This window comes from Silurus aristotelis (assembly GCF_946808225.1).
Source record: "Silurus aristotelis genome assembly, chromosome: 20".
Taxonomy (NCBI): Eukaryota; Metazoa; Chordata; class Actinopteri; order Siluriformes; family Siluridae; genus Silurus; species Silurus aristotelis.
The window spans coordinates 6,289,405-6,310,687 of record NC_139593.1 but is presented as its reverse complement, the minus strand read 5'-3'; the positions used below and the strand labels follow the sequence as shown (position 1 = coordinate 6,310,687).

General features: G+C 39.8%; 1 protein-coding gene and 1 long non-coding RNA gene across 4 annotated transcripts in view; one reads left to right on the top strand and one right to left on the bottom strand.

Moving 5' to 3' along the window:
• klf12a (Kruppel like factor 12a) overlaps window positions 1-20,281 on the top strand; it is a 31,384-nt gene extending 11,103 nt beyond the window's left edge. The window contains exons 3-6 of the mRNA XM_083522836.1: window positions 4,809-5,391; window positions 8,581-8,719; window positions 16,362-16,519; window positions 17,827-20,281. Coding sequence (XP_083378962.1) covers window positions 4,809-5,391; window positions 8,581-8,719; window positions 16,362-16,519; window positions 17,827-18,008 — 1,062 coding nt within the window. The 3' untranslated portion in view covers window positions 18,009-20,281. The remainder of the gene's footprint in view (window positions 1-4,808; window positions 5,392-8,580; window positions 8,720-16,361; window positions 16,520-17,826) is intronic.
• LOC310716064 lies at window positions 9,252-16,355 on the bottom strand. 3 transcript variants are annotated; one of them, XR_014530469.1, is made up of 5 exons: window positions 11,968-16,355; window positions 11,807-11,822; window positions 11,522-11,595; window positions 11,328-11,472; window positions 9,252-11,270 (listed from the first exon to the last, which is right to left on the bottom strand). It is a non-coding gene; the product is annotated as an uncharacterized lncRNA (long non-coding RNA). The 3 variants fall into 3 exon arrangements; XR_014530468.1 differs by having other exon boundaries at window positions 9,252-11,472; XR_014530470.1 differs by lacking the exons at window positions 9,252-11,270; window positions 11,328-11,472; window positions 11,522-11,595 and having other exon boundaries at window positions 11,692-11,903; window positions 11,968-12,048; window positions 12,115-16,355.
• Window positions 20,282-21,283: the final 1,002 nt, after the last annotated feature.

The following is a 21,283-nucleotide window of genomic DNA, read 5'->3' as shown; positions in this document are numbered from 1 at the left end:
GCTAGCTACCTGCCAGTAAACTTGCTACTTTTATCACTGTGTGATTTTAGTATTGTTTTTATCAGATTGTGTGTGAAAATATCAGATTAAAAGAATAAGAACGATTTCTGCTTATTAAATACATTTGGTAGCCAGCTTATCTATCTAACTAAAGTGCATGCCAAAATTTTGGAAACACCTTGTCTTTTAGAGTTATTAAGACAAGCATGCATGTTTCTTTATTTATGTACAACAACTTTTACTTTGACTGACAAGTCAAGTCAAGTTGAGAAGCTTTTATTGTCCTTTCAACAATATATAGCTAAAAACTTAAAAATAGAGCTAAGGACTAAAGTATGTTGTCCTCGGCACATTAAGTGCAGTGCAACCTGGTGCAAACAGTGCAAGACAAGACAGTGCAAAAGACAACACAAGACAGTGTAAGACAAAAACACAAAACACAAAATAGCACTGCTAGTAAACCTACTGTGTATTATACATTGCAGTGTGCAAGAGAGAACTGGATACAGGAGTGTACCTTGCAAATAAACTCAAAATGTAAACATAAAGGTTTGTGCAGAACAGCAATAGCATCAGTCAAATGGATGTGCAAAAAACAGTATGTAAACAGTTGTGTAAGTTACAAGTTAGTAAGATGTGTAAGAGTGTGTTTGAGATTTGTAGCAGTTCAGTAACACACAGTTGAGTGAGTCGTGCGTGTGAGTTCCAGTTCAGTTCTGTGTGTTGAGGAGCTTAAGGGAAAAAAAACTGTTGCACAGTTTGGATTTGAGGCCTGAATGCTTCGGAACCACTTCCCTCATAGTAAGAGAGTAAAGAGTGTGTGTGAGGGGTGTGTAAGGTCGTCCACAACGCTGTTGGCTTTGTGAATGCAGCGTGAGGTTTAAATGTCCGTGATAGAGGGGAGAGAGACTCCGATGATCTTCTCAGTTGTCCTCACTAACCTCTGTAGGGTCTTGCGATCTGAGACGGCACAGTTCCCTAGGCAGTGATGCAGCTGCTCAAGATGCTCTCAATGGTCCCTCTGTAGAACATGGTCAGGATTAGGGGAGGGAGATAGGCTTTCCTTAGCCTTCTCAGGAAGTAGAGACGCTGCTGGGGTTTCTTGGTGATTGAGCTGGTGTTGAGTGGCCAAGTGAAGTTCTCTGCCAGATGAACACCAAGGAATTTGGTGCTCATGACGATCTCCACGGAGGATCCATCGATGATCAGTAGAGACGATGTGATTCGAGGTGTGCATTGTTACACATTCCTGAGTCAGCAGAGTGAACAGCATGGAGCTGAGCACACAGCCCTGAGGGGCCCCAGTGCTCAGTGTGGTGGTGCTGTTCTCAATCCAGACTGACTGAGGTCTCCCAGGCAGGAAGTCAAAGATCCAGTTGCAGAGTGAGGTTTTCAGGCCCAGTAGGCTCAGCTTCTCAATCAGGTGCTGAGGAATGATTGTTTTGAATGCTAAACTATATATATATAGTAATTGAGGCAGGAGACTGTATCCTTCTTCGGCACAGAGACAATGGTCGTTGTCTTGAGGCTCGTAAGAACAACAGCGCTGTTCAGGGAGATGATACAAATGTAGGTAAAGACATCTGCTAGCTGTTCTGCACATTCCCTGAGCACTCTGCCAGGAATGTCTTTTGGTCCAGCAAACTTCCGTGGGTTAACTCTGCATAGAGTTTTCTTACTTGTGGATATACAGAGCACCTGGTCACTGGGAGGGGGGGGTGGTCTTCCCGCCGCAATGCTGTTCTGCACCTCAAGGGAGGGAGGCATCTCGGTCACAAGCAGGTGAAGTTGTCTTGTAATTCTGGATGCCCTGACACGTGTCTCCGCTGTCCTGGATTAACTGTGGATTCTCTTGGTGTGTGCGCACTTCGCTTCTCTGATAGCACGGAACAGTTTGGCCCATGCTGTTCTTAAGGCCATCTTTTCCCCAGCTCTGAAGGTGGAGTCTCTAAATTTCAACAGCGTACGCACCTTAGCAGTCATCCACGGCTTCTGGTTGAAGCGTGTGGTGATGATCTTGGAGATGGTCACGTCATCAATGCACGTGCCGATGTAGCTGGTCACTGATGATGTGTACACCTCCATGTTGATGAAATTACAGTTGGTTGACAAATATATAAATGTACAGATGTTGGTACAAAAACTTCACAACAGTTCAACTTTATTTTCATTCCTTAGCATGAATAACATTAATAACATCCGGACAATTATTTTCTCCAAACCTTCAGAAGTTAAAATTTATAAAATTTGCCAAAATGTGTACTTTACAAGTTGGAGATTTCTTTCTGACCTTCATCCCAGAGCAGTTCAATTGGATTTGGGTTCAGTGACTGGGAAGGCCAATAAAAGATAACATTCCAGCCTAATGTTTGCTTTTTAAATAGCACTAACAGACCTTGCTTTGGGTCATCATCTTTGGGTTTGGGTCATCATCTTGTTGTATGGTAAAGTTGGGTTCCAATGAGCCGCAGTCAAGATGGAATTGCATGCTTTTGAAGTATGGAATGGTAGCCATGTTGGGTCCTTTCACCTGGAATAAGTCTCCAACCTTTCCTGCTCTAAAAACAACCCCAAACCATTTAGCTTCCACCTCCATGATTGACTGTGGGGTGAGGCAGTCAGCTAACATAATCTCTCCTGTCTTTGTCTTACAGAAGTTCTTCTGTTAGAGACAAAAATGTCTAATTTGTACTTATCTTGCTTCCAGTCATTCACTGTCCAATTCTTATGTGTTTTTGCCTTTTTACCCAGTTTGTCTGTGTCTCAAAAACAATAAAAGACTATATGTTTTCCAACTTTTGACAGGCACTGTAGATGTATAGCTAACTGCTATTAAACTAGCTAAAATTTGAGTTTTGAGATACGATGAGATGATATCTAAATTTTCATTTGGTTATATTAGACCAATATTTTTGCAATATATTTCATTGCAGGCAAATGTTGTTTAACAGTACCATTAGCCGGCCAGTGTACTTGTCTGAACTCTGAAAGTGATAGATAGATAGATAGATAGATAGATAGATAGATAGATAGATAGATAGATAGATAGATAGATAGATAGATAGATAGATAGATAGATAGATAGATAGATATGTGAGAAATATTTGTACATCATGTTCCTTGTTTGTCATCTCGGTGACAAAAAATTAGTGACATTCTATACAAAAAAAGTTGAATATTTTTAACTAGTGTTGTTACTAGTTATCTTTCATTATCTAACGCTACCTTTATTGTCTTTGCATATTTTGTTGTTTTTTGTTTGTAGATCACAGACCGCACAGCAAATTGAGGACAGTATGCAGAGACTGATCCTATCTTTCCCTTCTGTCTCGCTCTCTCTCTGTCTCTGTCTCTCTCTCTCACTCTCTCGTCCTTTCTAATCTCTTTCTTTTTTTCTGTCTATTCATTTCAGTGCGGCCACTGTTGTTTGCATGTGGTTTTTTGGTGTATGCTACAAAGCCCCACATTTTAAGTGTGAAATAGGGGAATGGACGGTTGAAGCATGCATGTGCTGTTTGATTCGGCTCTGTGCTAAAGTATCTTTTTTCTATTATTATTATTTTCTTGGAAACTTTGCTCCCCCAGTTCTGTCCAGAAGCTCTTTGAGTACGGAAAATAAGCGCTAATAAGCAGGAGGAACCCCCTCCTTCGTTTTCCCTTCCGAATAAGGGGTTGGAAACGGGCTGTGTAGGAGGAGAAAAGGAACGATGAAGATCAAAAAATTCGACCACAGTTGCCTGCGCGGGAGGGTGTTAGAGAGGGAGGGAGAGAGGAAGATGAGGTTTAAAAACAAGTTTTATTTCAGTTGAGAAACCTCCAAACCAGCCGACCGCAGGAAACACAGCGGAAAATTAGGGCACTTTTTCTTTGACACTTTTTGTTTGCAAATGTAAGAGCGCTAACAAATAACTAGCACTTGTTGCAAACATATGGAGAAATAAGATGCTGTTTGTAATATTTAAAAGCGCTTCTAAACTTGTGAGAATTGTGTAATTTTAAAGGATATCGCATGTAATTGTTATTTGCAATACTGTTCTGCAATAGATTTTGCTAGTTTCTTCATTTCAATCTTTAGTTGTTATTGCTGTTGCTGTTGTTTTTCTGGCCCAGAAATTTACCCTGCCCTTACATCTTTTTTTTTTTTATTATCGGGCATCCTAACAGGCAAATTCAGTTTTAACAAGAATATAAAGTCATTTATGGGAATGTTGTCATTCATGTTTTGTTTTCTCACAGACAGCACCATACTTTACAAATGGCTTCTTTAAATTTATATAACTTATAAATAATTGTCAAATAAATACACTATATGAAGAATAGTGTTGGGACACCTGACTTTTTCAGCCATATGTGCTTCGTCCCCAAACTCTTACCACAAATTTGGAGGCACATAATTGTATGGGATGTCAATGGATGCAGAAGCAGTAAATTTTTTCTTTAATGACTCATGAGACCTGAACCTTTTCCAGCATGACAATGTCCTGGTTCACAAGAGTGGCCTGCTATAAATAACTGGCCTTAACCCTATTGAACTCTTTAGGCATTAATTGGAATGCTGACTGCACCCCAGGCCGCCTCACATTACCTATATCAGTACCTGAATTTACTGAAACTTTTCTGACAGAATGATATATAACAGCAAATAGGAACTAAATCTTGAATTGGATGTTCAAAAAGCACATGCCAACCTAATGGTCAGGTGTCCACAAACAATTTTTCTCTATAGTGTGTTTTTACCCTACAAACAGTAAAAAAAAATCCATGATGTTATTCATATTTAAAATACCTTTATTTCTTTTCTTTAACAGTCTCCTGAGATCCGTAGCTACGCAGACATGGGCGTGTTGGTGATGGAAAGACGGTTCCGGACTCATTCTCCCGAAAAAAGATTCCCATCAGATCTGTTCCAGACCGAGCCTGTCGACCTTTCAACCAACAGATCTCGCTCTTCCCCATCATCATCTTCATCATCATCATTGTCTTCGTCATCATTATCACCCTCTTCATCACTGCTGCGTTTCTCGCCACGCTCCCCTTCAGTCTCCTCCACCAAGTCTCCTTCATCATCATCGTCGTCGTCGTCATCATCATCGTCGTCATTATCGTCGTTATCGCTGCCCTCAACCTCCCCTCCGTCTGTCATAACTCCAGTGCCACGATTAAAGATGTCTCCATCAAGGGTGGCATCTCCCCCCTCTATTATTCGCAGGGGGCAGCCATTCCTGCACATGCCCCATGTAATGCCTCCATGCCCAAGCCCCATTCACCTGCACCACTGTAGAGTCCCCGTTGTGGTGCAACCTGTGCCTCTGGTCTACCCCGGGGTTGGCTCACTGGGACCTGGAGGTCTCATGGCACCCATGTTGGAGGAAAGCAGGATACATGGAAAAGGTAAGACAGAGTTCAGTGGCGAGAGAGAAACAGAGCGAGACAGAGAGAGTGAGAATGTATGCTTTTAATAGACAAACATGGCAGAATAACTGATGGATCTCGGTATAGTTTACAGATTCTCAGCTCTTCCCCTTCCTCAACATCTGTACCTTTCCAACTCTGGCACTGGCTTTGACGTTTGTTCTGTTTCACCCTTCTCCCTCTCCCTCTCTCTCTCTCTCTCTCTCTCTCTCTCTCTCTTTCTCTCTCTCTCTATACACACTTCCCCTTTTTCTATCTGTCTCACTTTCTTTGTCGTCTGCAAAATCCTCTTTGAGTCCTGCAATCTCATCAGTGTTAGTAACACAACCCAGAGCCCCAACAATGCATTCATCATTTTTTAGACTGCCCTCTCTTACAGTCTTTCTTTAATACAAAAAATGTTTAAGCTGCAGTTTGTTAAATGTAATTATATTTTGATCCCTGTAACAATCCGATCATTTTAATTATCAGAAAATCCCATGTATTTTGCATTATCGCACTGTGTATTTGATTTATGCTATTTACTTGCCTTGGATTCTGGTTGATCTATTTCTGACCCCGAAAATAGCTCCACCACTTTATCTTAACAAGCATCTAACTAGGTGTATTTGTTTTTAATGGACATGGTGGGGGGTAAACACTTTGCGTTTTTTAATAGACTTCACAGAGGGAAAATAATGCTAAAATTACAGATGGCTCCTTCAAATTCAGGATACCTAGAACGTATGAGTTATAACTGCCATCCAAAGCATGTGTAGACATACAGGTAAGAATACAAGTGGGATTTTTGTAATGCATTTTGACATTTATGTCCTAATATATATTCTTTTGTATTATGCTTGCTTTAAGAGATTAGGGAAAGGAGACTTATGGGTATTCCGCCATCTCTTTCACACACACACACACACACACACACACACACACACACACACACACACACACACACACACACAGATTTTTCAGGACAGTCTGTCTGCGTTTCCGCACGAGTGCTGCTTATAACAGGCTTAGTGGCAGTTGAGGATTTTCTTGTTCCCTTTCTGTCCTTACCCTCATTCTTTTGAAACAGAGCAGACAGCGGGGTTACCTAAGACCAGTCTCCTCTAACACACACACACACACACACACAAATGCAGCTCATATGCAGCTCATATGCACTCCAAGTATGACAATCCTACATCTGTTTATGTATAAAAATGTTTTATTAATGAGGGTCTATCCTCTCTGCTGTGCCTAGAGAGGTTTCCATAGTACCACTTAACAGGGCAACAGGATTAGCCATGACCAAATAAATAAATAAACAAATAAATAAATAAATACATAATACAAAATAAACATTTTTAAATATTAATCATTAAAACGATTAAACACACAAACACAGACAGGTACATCCGGCTACAGTTTCACAGGATGTGATTGATACGCTTTTGTGTTTACCAGGAAATCCTGTATTTTTCAGAACACTAGACTTTAGGTATAGCGTTAATTAACTGTGTCAGAGAGATTTAGTAGAAAAGCTTAAAAAGAAAATCCCAGCGTCTCATCACAAACCCTGGTGAATTTAAACTTGAACTTGAAAATACTTTTTCGCTCCCTCTTCCAGATAACAACTTCATTTGTTTCAGATTACAGTATAAAAGATCAATCGATCTTTGATTGGGATCTCAGAAATCTTTTCATATGTCACATCTGTAGGCAAAAACCCAGTGCTGTTTTAGTTTTTTGTTTTGTTTTTATTTTTCTTCCCCCAAGTAACTCCACATGTGTTTAATTCGTAAATTCAAACCAGAAAAATTTAGCAAGATGTTAGCATATGCTGACGTTTTATGAGGTCATTTCTACACAAAAAAAAAACAAACAAACAAAAGGAATTAAATAAAAAAAAAAATAAGAAACACGTTAAGAATCTCCCACATTTTCTCCACAAAAAACAGCTAGTCTAGCTAACTGCTTATTAACTAGCAAACATTTAGTCACATGTAGCCATGAGGAAGTATATATATTGTCATCTTGTTAGTTTTTTCTTTAGCCAAACTTGCGAAACATAATGTAAGCCTTACTCCTAAGATTTATAGTTTAGCTTGGTTAGCTAAGTAGCTAGATTAAGATTAGTAAGTAAATTCTGTTTTTAATGTTTGTCCTCAACGTTATTGGATAAAGCTAAAAGTCTATTTTTCTCAGTGGCGCATATATATATATATATATATATATATATATATATATATATATATATATATATATATATATATATATATATATATATATATATGTGTGTGTGTGTGTGTGTGTGTGAGCCAAAAATCTCAAATCCATTCATTGTGTTTCTTGGCTTAAGCAAGTAGTGGTTTCTTTGACACAATTTGACCATGAAGGCCTGACTCTTGCAGTCTCCTCTAAAAAGTTGATGCATTTATGTAAATTGGCAGTTTCTGAGGCTGGTAATTCTAATAAACTGCAGCAGAGGTAGCTCTTAGTAGAGGTAGTCTCAATCCTGGGACTGTCCTCATGAGAGCTTCTTTTGTCTTAGTGTTTGACAGTTTGTATTGACTGACCGTAGTTTCTTAAAATAATAATAGATTGTCATTTTAAGATTGTTTCTTGCCATAATATGAATTTATACAGTAGTTGTAGGAGCACTAATAAGGTTATTGACTCTGTACTTCCCCTTCACAAGACAAGTGATGGTCTAAAGTACACTAATAATTTAAAAGGCAAGAAATGTCCCAAATGAATTCTTAACACACCTGTGAAATGAAAACCACTCCACGTGACTACCTCATGAATCTGATGAGTGAATGTCATGAGTTTGCAAAGATGTCATCTAAGATAAATGGGGCAATTTTGGAAAATATAAAACATATTCTTGGTCAACACTTTTTGGTTTAAAATATAATTCCATATAAATTACTAAATATAATTCCAATTCTTTATTCTTTAAAAATACATTAGAACAGTGTCAAAAGCCTAGACACAGCTCTTTATCATCAGAATCAGATATTTATTATGACATTTATTATAAATTTGAACAGAGGTGTTTCTAATGTCATTGATATTTAATATATAAAGACATTATAAGATATAGAAATAAATCATGTGTATTTTTTCACTTCATGCTGATTCATATCCACACCACGTCTCTAACCCCACCCTCTCCATCCCCTTTTCCAGTCACACACAGAGTACCAGATGGACCATCTCCAAGGCGAACTTTGAGTGACAGCGAGGACGACGACTTGCCCAATGTGACGTTGGACAGTGTGAATGAGACTGGCTCTACTGCATTGACCATCGCACGTGCTGTACAAGAGTGAGTTTTTTTTTTATTATACAAACACACACACACACACACACACACACACACACACACACACACACACACACACACACACACAAAACAAAAATGTGTTTAGCAATGCTTTAACCTTTATGCTGAACCCCTTCCTGAAAGGGACTGTCCCTGTCCGTTTACCATGAAAAGTTTCCAGCTTACTAACTAGTCATTGTACTCCCTAGTTCATTCATTTGTATCAAGGGCACTAGGTTTTAAAATGCATTCTATATGGAGCTTTGCTGAAAAACATACATGGAATTGTTCAGGTCCTAGACAACAAACTGAAGAAAACTGTAGAGTGTTAGATGGAACCTTTTCTTCATATGAACAGATTTATATAAATATTTTTTATTAAAAACTGTATTACAGAAAACCTTGTTTCTTTAAATAGGTGATATGAAACATTGTTGTACGATTATATTCTATTACATAGAAGTTCCCTAAAAGAGACAATTTGATAAATCTTTAATAGTGTTGGAGTAGGTTGTAGTTGTTCTTATAAAAATAATTTTCATAGGTTCCTTGGATGTTCATATTTCAATAAAGTTAGGGTTTCTAAACCATTAGTTGTAGGCTTCAAGCTAAAACCTTCAAGAATTCTCATAACTTGACAAAACTTAGATCTCTTTTAGTAGACAATTAAATATTGATGGTTTTATATGCTTCCTGGAGCTACATATGAATGAAAAAACAGGTTTTATGAGTTTTTTAAGATGACCACTGTCATGTATAACGAACTTATGGGTTCTTTGGATGATTTACGATTTAAGGGGTCTTCCTGGGATAACATTGAGTAACCTCTTGTTTATGGATTGGTGTGTATGGGCTTTTTTTTCATACACTGTAAAAAAAAGAGACTACATTATGTCTTTGGAGAGAGAATGGTTCTAGAAAGTTTAAGAATGGTTAAAACAGTTCCACAAGGAACAGTTTATGAATGGGAAAATTATTAAATATGAACCGTGTTGCATGGTTGTACATAGAACCTTTAAGGATTATTTAAGACAAATGAGACAAATTAAATAATAGGTTTTTTTTTTTTTTTTAAATAGTCTACTCTTGTATGTAGAAGGTTTGTAAATTGGTTCTGCTTGGACGCTTGGATAAGAAACCCTTGGCTGTATGGTCCACCTAGAAGAGCTCTTTAAGGTTAACCATTAAAATGTAAAACTTCCTGTTCGTTTTTTTTTTTTTTCCAGACAGTAAATGGTTCTTCTGAAAGTTTTTCACAATAGGGTGAATGGATTGAATCTTTTAAAGTGTGATGATGCATAGTAACAAAAGACCCACTAGCCTAAATGGATCTTATGTTCTTATGTATTAAGCCACAAGAACAGTTTTTGATTCAGAAATAGTTTTAAGTATAACCTTCTTAGAACACTTTTTAGGTGTTTTACACACATACATACACTTGAGAAAAGTTACACACAGCCACAAGTGTCTGTACACAATGTGAACAAGACAATACAAGACGATCCACAATCATCTGTTACTGTGTGTTACGTGCAACACTGGACAGCTTAAACCATGGAAATAAACTCCAACCCATTATGTTTATGTATGTGTGTGTGTGTGTGTGTGTGTGTGTGTGTGTGTGTGTGTGTGTGTGTGTGTGCTTGTGATCTGGCTACTTTTGTCTCTCAGCTTGATAGAATTTTGTGGAGACACTTTCACTGTCAGCATGAATTCATCATCATTATAAATGGGCACTTGTGAAGGAATGGCAGATGTGCAGGTGTGTGAGTGTGCATGAGTGTGTGTGCATCTAGCTCATCCCCAAAGGGAAGCTCATTAATAAAGGAATTCTCCCTGGAGGGTGACAGAGGCTCCTACATATTCAGAACGCCCGCAAGGCTAGAGTGTTGGCGGTGCAGCCGTGCCAGCTGATGGGCACACCGGGAGGAGGAAGAGGAACATGGCTGCCAGCGGTGCTGAGCGCTGTGCCAAGCCTCAAGGCAACGGTGTTTTTATATGTGGCATAGTGTGTGGGTATGTGTGTGAGAGAGAGAGAGAGAGAGAGAGAGAGAGAGAGAGAGAGAGAGAGAGAGAGAGAGAGACTGGCCGGATGAGCTGGCTAATGCACTCTGCCGTTCCTTAAAATCATTGTTTGCTCAGGTCTCTGAGGGAGTATGTTTCAGGGACGCAGGTGCATGAGGCGACCAGGTTCATGTCATGGACCCGGTTCACTTCTCCTGATCCCGGAACAGTTGAATTCTCTGGACGTTATTGTCCTGTGTGCTGGAATTAGCATGTAAACTGATCGGAGCTCAGTGGCACTGCCATGCACATCCGCACTGCAGGAAAGCCCCTTCCCGCGCCTCCAAGAGGAAAAAATGTTTCAAACAAAAGACGGAACAAAAGAACAAGCACCACCGTTTTTAGAGGCTGTTCAGCTGCAGCTTCCCTCTCCCTCATTCAACCTTCATCACAAACACGGCCTGAAAACAGAAGGACACAAGACTGCTCACAGGCCACAACTTCATCACATCACAACTCCATCCCCTCCATCAACTCGCTACTCAATCACCTCACACCTTCCACACCTCACAACTCCATCACCTCACACCCTCCACAACTCCATCACCTTACACCTTCCAACACCTTACAACTCCATCACCTCACATCCTCCACACCTCAGAACTCCATCACCTCACAACTCCATCACCTCACACCTTCCACCACCTAACAACTCCATCACCTCACACCTCCACACCTCACAACTCCATCACCTCACACTTTCCACCACCTAACAACTCCATCACCTCACACCTTCCACACCTTTAAACTCCATCACCTCACACCTTCCACAACTCCATCACCTTACACCTTCCAACACCTCACAACTCCATCACCTCACACCTTCCACCACCTAACAACTCCATCACCTCACACCTCCCACACCTCACAACTCCATTACCTCACAACTCCATCACCTCACACCTTCCACCACCTCACACCTTCCACACCTTTAAACGCCATCACCTCACACCTTCCACCACCTCACAACTCCATCACCTCACAACTCCATCACCTCACATCTTCCACACCTCACAACTCCATCACCTCACATCCTCCACACCTCACAAGTCCATTACCTGACATCTTCCACACTTAACACCTTTCACACCCCACAACTACATCACCTCAAACCGTCCACCACCTCACAAGTTCATCACCTCGCATCCTCCACTCTTCACAACTCCATCACCTCACATCCTCTACACCTCAAAACTCCATCACCTCACATCTTCCACCACCTAACAACTCCATCACCTCACACCTTCCACACCTCACAACTCCATCACCTCACACCTTCCACCACCTAACAACTCCATCACCTCACACCTTCCACCACCTCACAACTCCATCACCTCACAACTCCATCACCTCACATCTTCCACACCTCACAACTCCATCACCTCACACCCTCCACACCCCACAACTACATCACCTCAAACCGTCCACCACCTCACAAGTTCATCACCTCGCATCCTCCACTCCTCACAACTCCGTCACCCCACATCTTCAGTAGATCACAAGTTTATCACCTCATGTCTTCAGCACCTCGCAACTCCATCACCTCACACCTCCATCACCTCACACCTCAATCACATTACAACTCCATCCCTTTACGTATCCATCACCTTATACATTCATCAACTCAATACTCCATTAACTTACAACTTCATCAACTCACTATTCCATAACAACCCTTTCAATTCACTACTTTATTAACTCATTACTAAATTTACACCCTATACCTATCACCCTACACCTTCAATAACTTACACCTCAGTCAACTCACAACTCCATAACCTTACAACTCCAGCAACTCACATTTCTATCACCTCACACCTCCAATAACTCACACCTCCAATAACCCACAACTCCATCACCTCACAACCTAGTCAACTCACAACTTCACCTCACACTACTATCACCCTCACACCACCATCACCTCACACTTCAGTTAACTCACAACTACATCACTACACCCCTCTATAACCTCAAATCTCCATCACCTCACAACTCCATCACCTCACAACTCCATCACCTCACAGCTCCATCAACTCACAATTTCATTACTTTACGCATCCATCACCTCATAATTAAATTACTTCACAAATCCATCATCTCACAACACCATAACCTCACATCTTCAACAACTCACACATCCATCACCTTTCACTTCCGTTCAAACTCACACCTCCATTGCCTCACAACTCAATCACTTTACATCTCCATCATCTCAGAACTCCATCACCTCACAACTCATACCTCACACCTCCATTACCTCACACCTTTATTACCTCACACCTCCATCACCTCACAGCTCCATCACCTCACAACTCACACCTCATATCTTCATCATCTCACAACTCCATCATCCTCACACCTTCATCACCTCACACCTCCATCACCTCACAACCCCATCACCTTACAACTCACACCTCACACTTCCATCACCTTACAATTTACACCTCACAACTTCATGACCCTCATACCTCCACCACCTTACAACTCCATCAACTCAAACTTCTATCACCTCATACCTCCAATAACTCACACCTCCAAAACCAACAACTCCATCACCTAACAACTTAGTCAACTCACAATTTCATCACCTCACAGCTCCATCACCTCACACCACCAACACCTCGCACTTCAGTCAACTCACAACTCCATCACTTCACCCCTCCATCACCTCATAATCAATTCACTTCACAAATCCATCACCCTCACACTTCCATCACCTCACAACTCACACCTCACACCTCCATCATCTCACACTTCCATCACCTCACATCTTCCACACCTCACAACTCCATCACCTCACACCCTCCACACCTCACAATTCCATCACCTCACATCCTCCACACCTCACAACTCCATCACCTCACAACTTACACCTTCACACCTCCATCCCCTCACAATTTACACCTCACACCTCCAGCATCTCACACCTCCACCACTCTCACACCTCTATCACCTCACAATTTACACCTCACAACTCCATGACCCTCACACCTCCATCACCTTGCAACACACAACTGTATTGTTTCAAATTTTCCACATTTTATGTTCTCTCTCTCTCTCTCCCTCTCCCTCTCTCTCTCTCTCTCTCTCTCTCTCGCTCTCTCTCTCTCTCTCTCTCTCTCTCTCCCTCTCTCTCTCTCTCTCTCAGTTCCTGACCCAGTGCACTAGCTCAGAATGACATATTGTAGTTTCTAAACTAATCTGTTTGTTACGACCCTGACTCTCTTCACTCCCTAATGTGTGAAACCTGCAAATCCAGCATCCCAAAGATTTGAAGATCTCCTGAGACAAAGACATGTCAGACCTTCGTAAAGCCAGCCTCTGCTCTCTCGGCTCCCTCCATCATGTCCCGTGCTGAATCGTGAATCATTTTCTCCTCTCCGTTTTGGGAGAGAATAAGAGAAGGGGAGATGTGGGAGTCGAGTGCTTCTTTTTCCCCTCCATCTCCTCTGGGCTCCCAGAAGAGTTCGAGCTGCCAACAGCCACAGGTGGCCGTTATCCCCTTTCCACATCTCTCTCACTCTTTCTCTCTCTCTTTCTCTCTCTGTCTCTCTCTCTCTCTCTCTCTCTCTCCCACTCACACACACACACACACACACACACACACACACACACACACACACACACACACACACCTACACACACGATGTACCTCTGTGGCCCAAGAAAAACAGGAAGTATGTCTGCAGGGGGTGAGGAGCAACTCCCAAATTTCTACAGATAAACCTTCTTGTACTCAAACCACTGATCAGAATCCATTGTGTGTGTGTGTGTGTGTGTGTGTGTGTGTGTGTGTGTGTGTGTGTGTGTGTGTGTGTGTGTTTTATGTTTGTTCATATGTTTATGAACAAGCTGGGTTTGTTCATTTTTTTCTCTTTTGTATTGAAATATACAGTATAACTTTTTGTCTGTGTGTTTGTGTTCGTGTTTATGGACATTGTTTAGTTTCATCGTATTTTCCGAGTTTATGTGAAAATTGTTTACGCCTCTTGAATATGTTTATGGATAAATACATTCTTTCTTCATGTGTGAGTAGAGAAGGCTCAGGGCATTACAGCAACAGTTACCGCATTACAGCAGCACCCTCTAGTGTCCGGATTCATAATTACTGCCAAAGCTGCTCTGTTATCAAATTGCACAAACGTTAAATATATGAAGTATTACTTTATCAGTGTAATGCCTTTCTGTCCCTTTTTCTTACTTATATCTTACTCCCTTTATGCAATAATTAATGTATTTGATTTATTATCTTACATTCTTCTCCTTCATTCCTTTAGTTTTTTCTCTCTGTCAGTATACTACTTCATTATATTTATATAAAGGCCTTCTCTGCTGGCCTAAACTCTAGCAGAATCACTGCTATTATGATTTTTGTCGATGCATATGTATGTAAATTATTCTCAATAGTCTATTTTCTGCATTTCGTAGTGTTTCTGTGTTTACGTTGGAGTGTCTATTCAATCAGATTCAGTCGTCACATCACGTGTTGCCGGGGTCAAAATAATTTTACGTATACGAAAACTCCACGTTGCTTGAAGGTGTTGTTTTAACCGATCAGAGCATCCAGTCACTTTGGCATTTTCATGTCCTTTGATTGGATGTTCCGAGAGCACACAAGTCAAAGCTTGCAAACCGCATCTGTAGTAAACTGCACAAGCTCAAATATATACATGTGGATTTAATAGCTTTTTTTTCATTCCACAATTGCTGACAGAGGAAAATACATTTTTATTAGTTTGCAGATACACTTACAAGGACAAACTTTCCCAGAAAAGATGGACACTCTGAGGCAAGGTCGGCCATAACAGTTCAAAACGAGCTTTTTCTTGAACCATTTATACTTCTTTTATATTTTTCCATAGGATTTGCACAAAAACACACAATTTTCTTCATTTCAAATCACCAGGAAAAGGGTAATGCACAGAGAAAAAGCACTAAATGCAGGGAAAATTGGGTAATTTGAGGTTTATATTGATGCTACTGCTAATGATGATGTATGTGGTGGTGCAGCTGTGGCTGCAGTGAAAGGAGACTTTTTGAATTGTGTTTACTGAGACTTTATCTTTAGTAATGACATTTATTCTCACTGTATGAGATTCCTGTTTGTGATGCAGTGCTCTGTTATACAGCGTTTCCCTATAATATTGATTTGTATAGAGGTGGCCTTAATAATGTATTTTACAGTTTAGAATGGATTTGTACAAATGTTACTCCCTCAAATTTGTAGTATTTTTTTAAATAGCCAATTAACTGTCAGTATTCTATGTATGCTTGTTCTAACTAGTTATAACAATCTGTCATTTAGTTATAGAAATAACAACTAGGTCTGTATTAGCTGTCAAAGAGGCATGTGGTTTTTCTGTAAGGTTAAAATGTTTGAATAAATATCTGTGTTTAGAGCTCCTTAATTGTTTATTTTCACTTGAAGTACTTAAAGTCTTGGGATGAGGTTTGGCCTGGGCATCATCTGTATTCAGCTAATAAAGTACACTTAAATACAGCCCCAGAAACATTTTCTGTGGTTTAGGAAGGATATGAATGATATAAAGTACAGTTTTTTCCCCCCACATTGTTGTTGCAGTCCTATGTTGCCGTTCACCATCGAGAGCATGCGGAGATCGAGACGGCCAGAGTCTCCTGACACAAAGAAGAGGCGCATCCACCGCTGTGAGTTTGAGGGCTGCAGTAAGGTTTACACTAAGAGCTCTCACCTCAAAGCCCACAGGAGGACACACACCGGTAAGTCTGAGATAAACCAAGTAAAACAATAAATGTATAGAGCCAATGAATTGCAGCAGGTTGACGCATATCCAAGCTTGTTAGGAAGATTTCAGGGTCAGCCATGATACAGCACCGCTGGAGCAAATGTCAGGGTCTGGTGTACAAGCGTACCTTGTGCAAGGGCCCAACAGTAGCGGTTTGTCAGGGATAAGGCTTGAACCCTAGAGCTTATGAGCAGGTAACCCAGAGCCTTAAACACAGAGCCACTTTTGCCCTATAGCTGCGCCACATAACCTGCCTTTATGGCATTTTTCAGAAATAATTCTTAATCACCAGGTAAATGGATTCAAATTATTAATAGAAGGAGCAAAACAAAAACGAAAAAAAAACACAAAACCTTGGAAAAACACATACCTGTGCACATTTGACACAAAGCTTGGCAAAGACCAAGTTAAATGAGACACAAGAGAACGTAATCAATGTAATTGTAATTTTAGAAGCGAGGGGAAGTGGGAATGGTTTTCCAATTGGGTCTTGTGGGAAAAAAGTGATTATTTACTTAAGTAACAGTTGCTGTGTCCCAATCTGCCAACCTATACCGAGCACTAACATGATGTACTCTTTCTTTGAATAATATACATTTGATTGTTTACCAAGAGATTATGCCAGTAGTGGGATGTACTAACAAGTCATGTACTGGAAGAGAACACTGTTGCCCAGTAAACAAACTCCTTGTTGCATTTCAGTTTTTCTTCATTCATTATTCTTTTTATCAGTTGTAATATCGAATTTCATCTACCATTCCTTTGATTTATTTGTCCCACATTTTAAAATGATTTTGAAATGTGCACCAGACATATACAATACAAGACAGTGTGGGACAGATACACAAAACTAACTCCTGTATAATATTTTATACAATACAATCTGTAAAGGAGAACTATAAACAAGAGTGTATTTGTAAACCTTAACACAATGTTGAGCAAAAAAGCAGCATTTGAGAGGTGTGTGTGCGTGTGTGTGTGTGTGTGTGTGTGTGTGTGTGTGTGTGTGTGTGTGTGTGTGTGTGTGCGTGTGTGTGTGTGTGTGTGTGTGTTTGATACAATTCAGTTCTGTGTGGAGGAGCCTGATAGCTTGAGGAAAAAAACTGGCCCAAATGCTTTGAAACCTCTTTCCTGTGACAAACAGCATCTTTAAAGAGTTGTGGATCACATCACATCACATTAACCTGTATAAATGTACAGCATATTGTCAGATTTCAAAAGCAAATCTGAAGATGACCTGAAGGTGAGCTGCACCTCACACTCTCTCTTACTGTCTCTCAGGTGAGAAGCCATATAAGTGCACATGGGAAGGCTGTGCATGGAAGTTTGCACGCTCGGACGAGCTCACACGTCACTACCGCAAGCACACCGGTGTCAAGCCATTCAAGTGTGGTGACTGCGAGCGCAGCTTCTCCCGCTCGGACCACCTGGCACTCCACCGCCGCCGCCATGCACTGGTGTGAGGATGCACACATACACGTGCATGCACAAAGACACACACACACACACATAAAGCAGTTTGATTGGGACAGAGTCGTGATGAGGTTTGGGAAAGGCTGGACCTTTTCCTGAATGTGCTCAAGGTATTAGGAGATACATAAAAATCTGTACAATACTGTAGAAATACAGTCGAGTCCTGAATGAAGAGCAGGAGTGATGATCAGTTTTTACTGTTTATATCCTGAAAACTACATTTATACACCAATATATATATATATATATATATATATATATATATATATATATATATATATATATTTATATCTATCTATCTATATCTGTAAGGAGCTGATCTTATTGATCATGCACTCATATACTAAAAGACATACAAAGAATGGAGAAGAAGACAGAAAGAGAGAGAGAGAGAGAGAGAGAGAGAGAGAGAGAGAGAGAGAGAGAGAGAGAGAGAGAGAGAGATTATCAGATAATACCAGCACATATTGCAGGGCACATCAATCATAATCAGCATTTATATGTCATTTCATTGTAAATTTTAAACGCAACTTCATGAGTATTACACCAGTTTGTTTTAGCCAGTAAGAAAAACCTTTATGTATATCGCCGTATTTGTTATGTTTTGTTGTTGTTTTTTTTACTGTGAAAGGGCAGAGATACAAAATCTAATTTGAGATCACTTCTCCAAACTATTCATTTGTTTCTCAAGCATGTATGATAAGGAGGTCAATGGTCAGAGATTTCATTCTAAATAAAAACATACAGAGCCTGTCAAAAGTTTGCAAAGTCTTTTATGGTTTTGGAGAGACACATGCATGTTCCTTTTGTTTCTATGCAACTAACTCGGTCATTTAGAATTATAAAAATGTACTTTGACCAAACATATAAATGGCCAGATGTTACTCTTTCTTTTTTATCGAAAAATTCTCCCTTAGCATAACATCTATACACACTCTCAGCATCTGGACAGTTCATTTCTCCAAACGTTTAACTGAAATACATCTTGCCAAAGGTGTTCTTCATTAATTGGAGATTTCTTTCTGACCTTGTTATCCAGTTCATCCCAGAGCAGTTCAATAGGATTTGGGTGATGATAGATAACATTTCAGACAACTGCTTGCTCTCTAAATAACACTTACAGGACTTAGACATACTCATCAGCTCTTGTTGTGAATTCGGTTCCAATGAGCCGCAGTCCAGTCGATTTGCATGCTGTTAAAGTGTGGAATGGTTGCCATGTTGGTTCCTTTCATTTTCTGGAATGGTCTCCAACATTCCCTGGTCCAAAACAACCCCAAATCATTAAGCTTCCACCTCCATGTTTGACTGTGTGGGTGAGACAGTCTAACATCTTCTCTCCTGTTCTCCATCTTACAGTGAACAAGTTCTTCTGTTAGAGACAACCATGCCCCATTCTACTCATCTGTCCACAGAACTTTCTTCCGCTCATCACTCTCCAATTCTTGTGTGTTTTTGCCTTTTACCAAATTTTGTTGCATTAAAAACAAAAGGAACACACATGTGTCTCAGAAACCATAAAGACTTGGTGTTTTTTTACCTAACTTTTGACAGGCTCTGTATATGGATAACTAACAGGGTATTAAGGTAAATGTGAATTAGCGAATGCTATTCCATCCACTTAATATAATTTTCCTACAAAAAAGTAAAAGGAAAAATATACAGTCAGTGATTTATTTTCTAATGATAAAAATTTGCACAACATTGATATTTTTGATTGAGGGACATGAGGTTATAATCCTTTTAATGCTATTATTATTATTATTATTATTATTATTATTATTATTATTATTATTATTATTATTATTGAAACCATGTACTGTGTTATCGAGAGAGAGAGAGAGAGAGAGAGAGAGAGAGAGAGAGAGAGAGAGAGAGAGAGAGAGAGAGAGAGAGAGAGAGAGATTCATTTTCATTTAAACTGCATAAATTGTGCACAAAATAGTGTAGCAAATGTCTGTAAATTGAAAAAAAAGATCATGCTCTGTATGTGCATTTTTATGTCCTGTCATGTATTTGTTCAGTATTTTTATTGCACCCTTTATTGAAAGTATGTGACTTCACCATTTCTATATATAAGCGTTGTATAGAGAAGCCCCAGGATTAACCTTTAATCCTGTTTTCTCTATTATGTATTTGTAAATGATGTTACTGTATACATTTCTCTTTTTTATATGGATTGACTGTGAATTTATACATAAATATATATATGGATGTTTAATGGATTGAATGAAGGCATGAATAAAAAAAAAGTCACTTAACACTTTAATTTCAATTGCAGACTTTTTTTCAACTACAGTATATGGACAAAAGTATTGGGACACATTAATTTTCCCACCAAATGTGGTTTGTCCCCAAACTGTTAGCATGAAGATGGTGGTTCACATTTATATAGGATGTCTTTAAATAACAGTAAATTTTTCGTTCACTTGAACAAGAAGACCCAAATCTGTTCCAGCATGATACACAAAGCCAGCTCCATTAAGTTATGCTTTACATGGGTTGGAGTGGAAGATCTTGTGTGGCCTGCTATAGAGCTCTGATATGGAACGCTGACTGCACCCCAGGGCTCTTCTCCTCACCTACATCAGTACCTGATGAATAAAAGAAAGTAAGGACAACACAACATATAAAATGGGATGTTCAAAAGACACATACAAATCAAATGTCGGTTGTCAGCTATACAGACCAGACATTATGACCTTATAATATTAAGAGCAGTTAAGTGAATAACACTGATTATTCCTTCATCAAGGCACCTGTTAGTGGGTGGGATGTATTAGACAGCAAGTGAACATTTTGTCCTCAAAGGTGATGTGTTAGACGCAGGAAAAATGAGTGAGCGTAAGGATTTGACAAGGACCAAATTGTGATGTCCAGACGACTGGGTTAGAGCATCTCCACAACTGCAGCTGTTGTGGTTTTGTGGTTTGTTCCCAGTCTGCAGTGGTCTGTATCTATTAAAAGTGGTCCAAGGAAGGAACACTGGGTCATGGGCAGGCAAAGGCACATTGATGGACAAGGGGAGCGAAGGCTGGTCGTATCTAACAGACGAGCTCCTGTAGCTCAAATTGCTGAAAAAGTTAATGCTGGTAATCGACAGGTCAGAACTGTTTTGGCAGCAAAAGGGGGACCAATAATGTTATGCCTGATCAGTGAATATTATATAAATGTAAATAATTAAATAAGAGATTTTTACTTAATTTTTTTATGTATATGAAAATTGCGTTCATTCTAGATAGATAGATAGATAGATAGATAGATA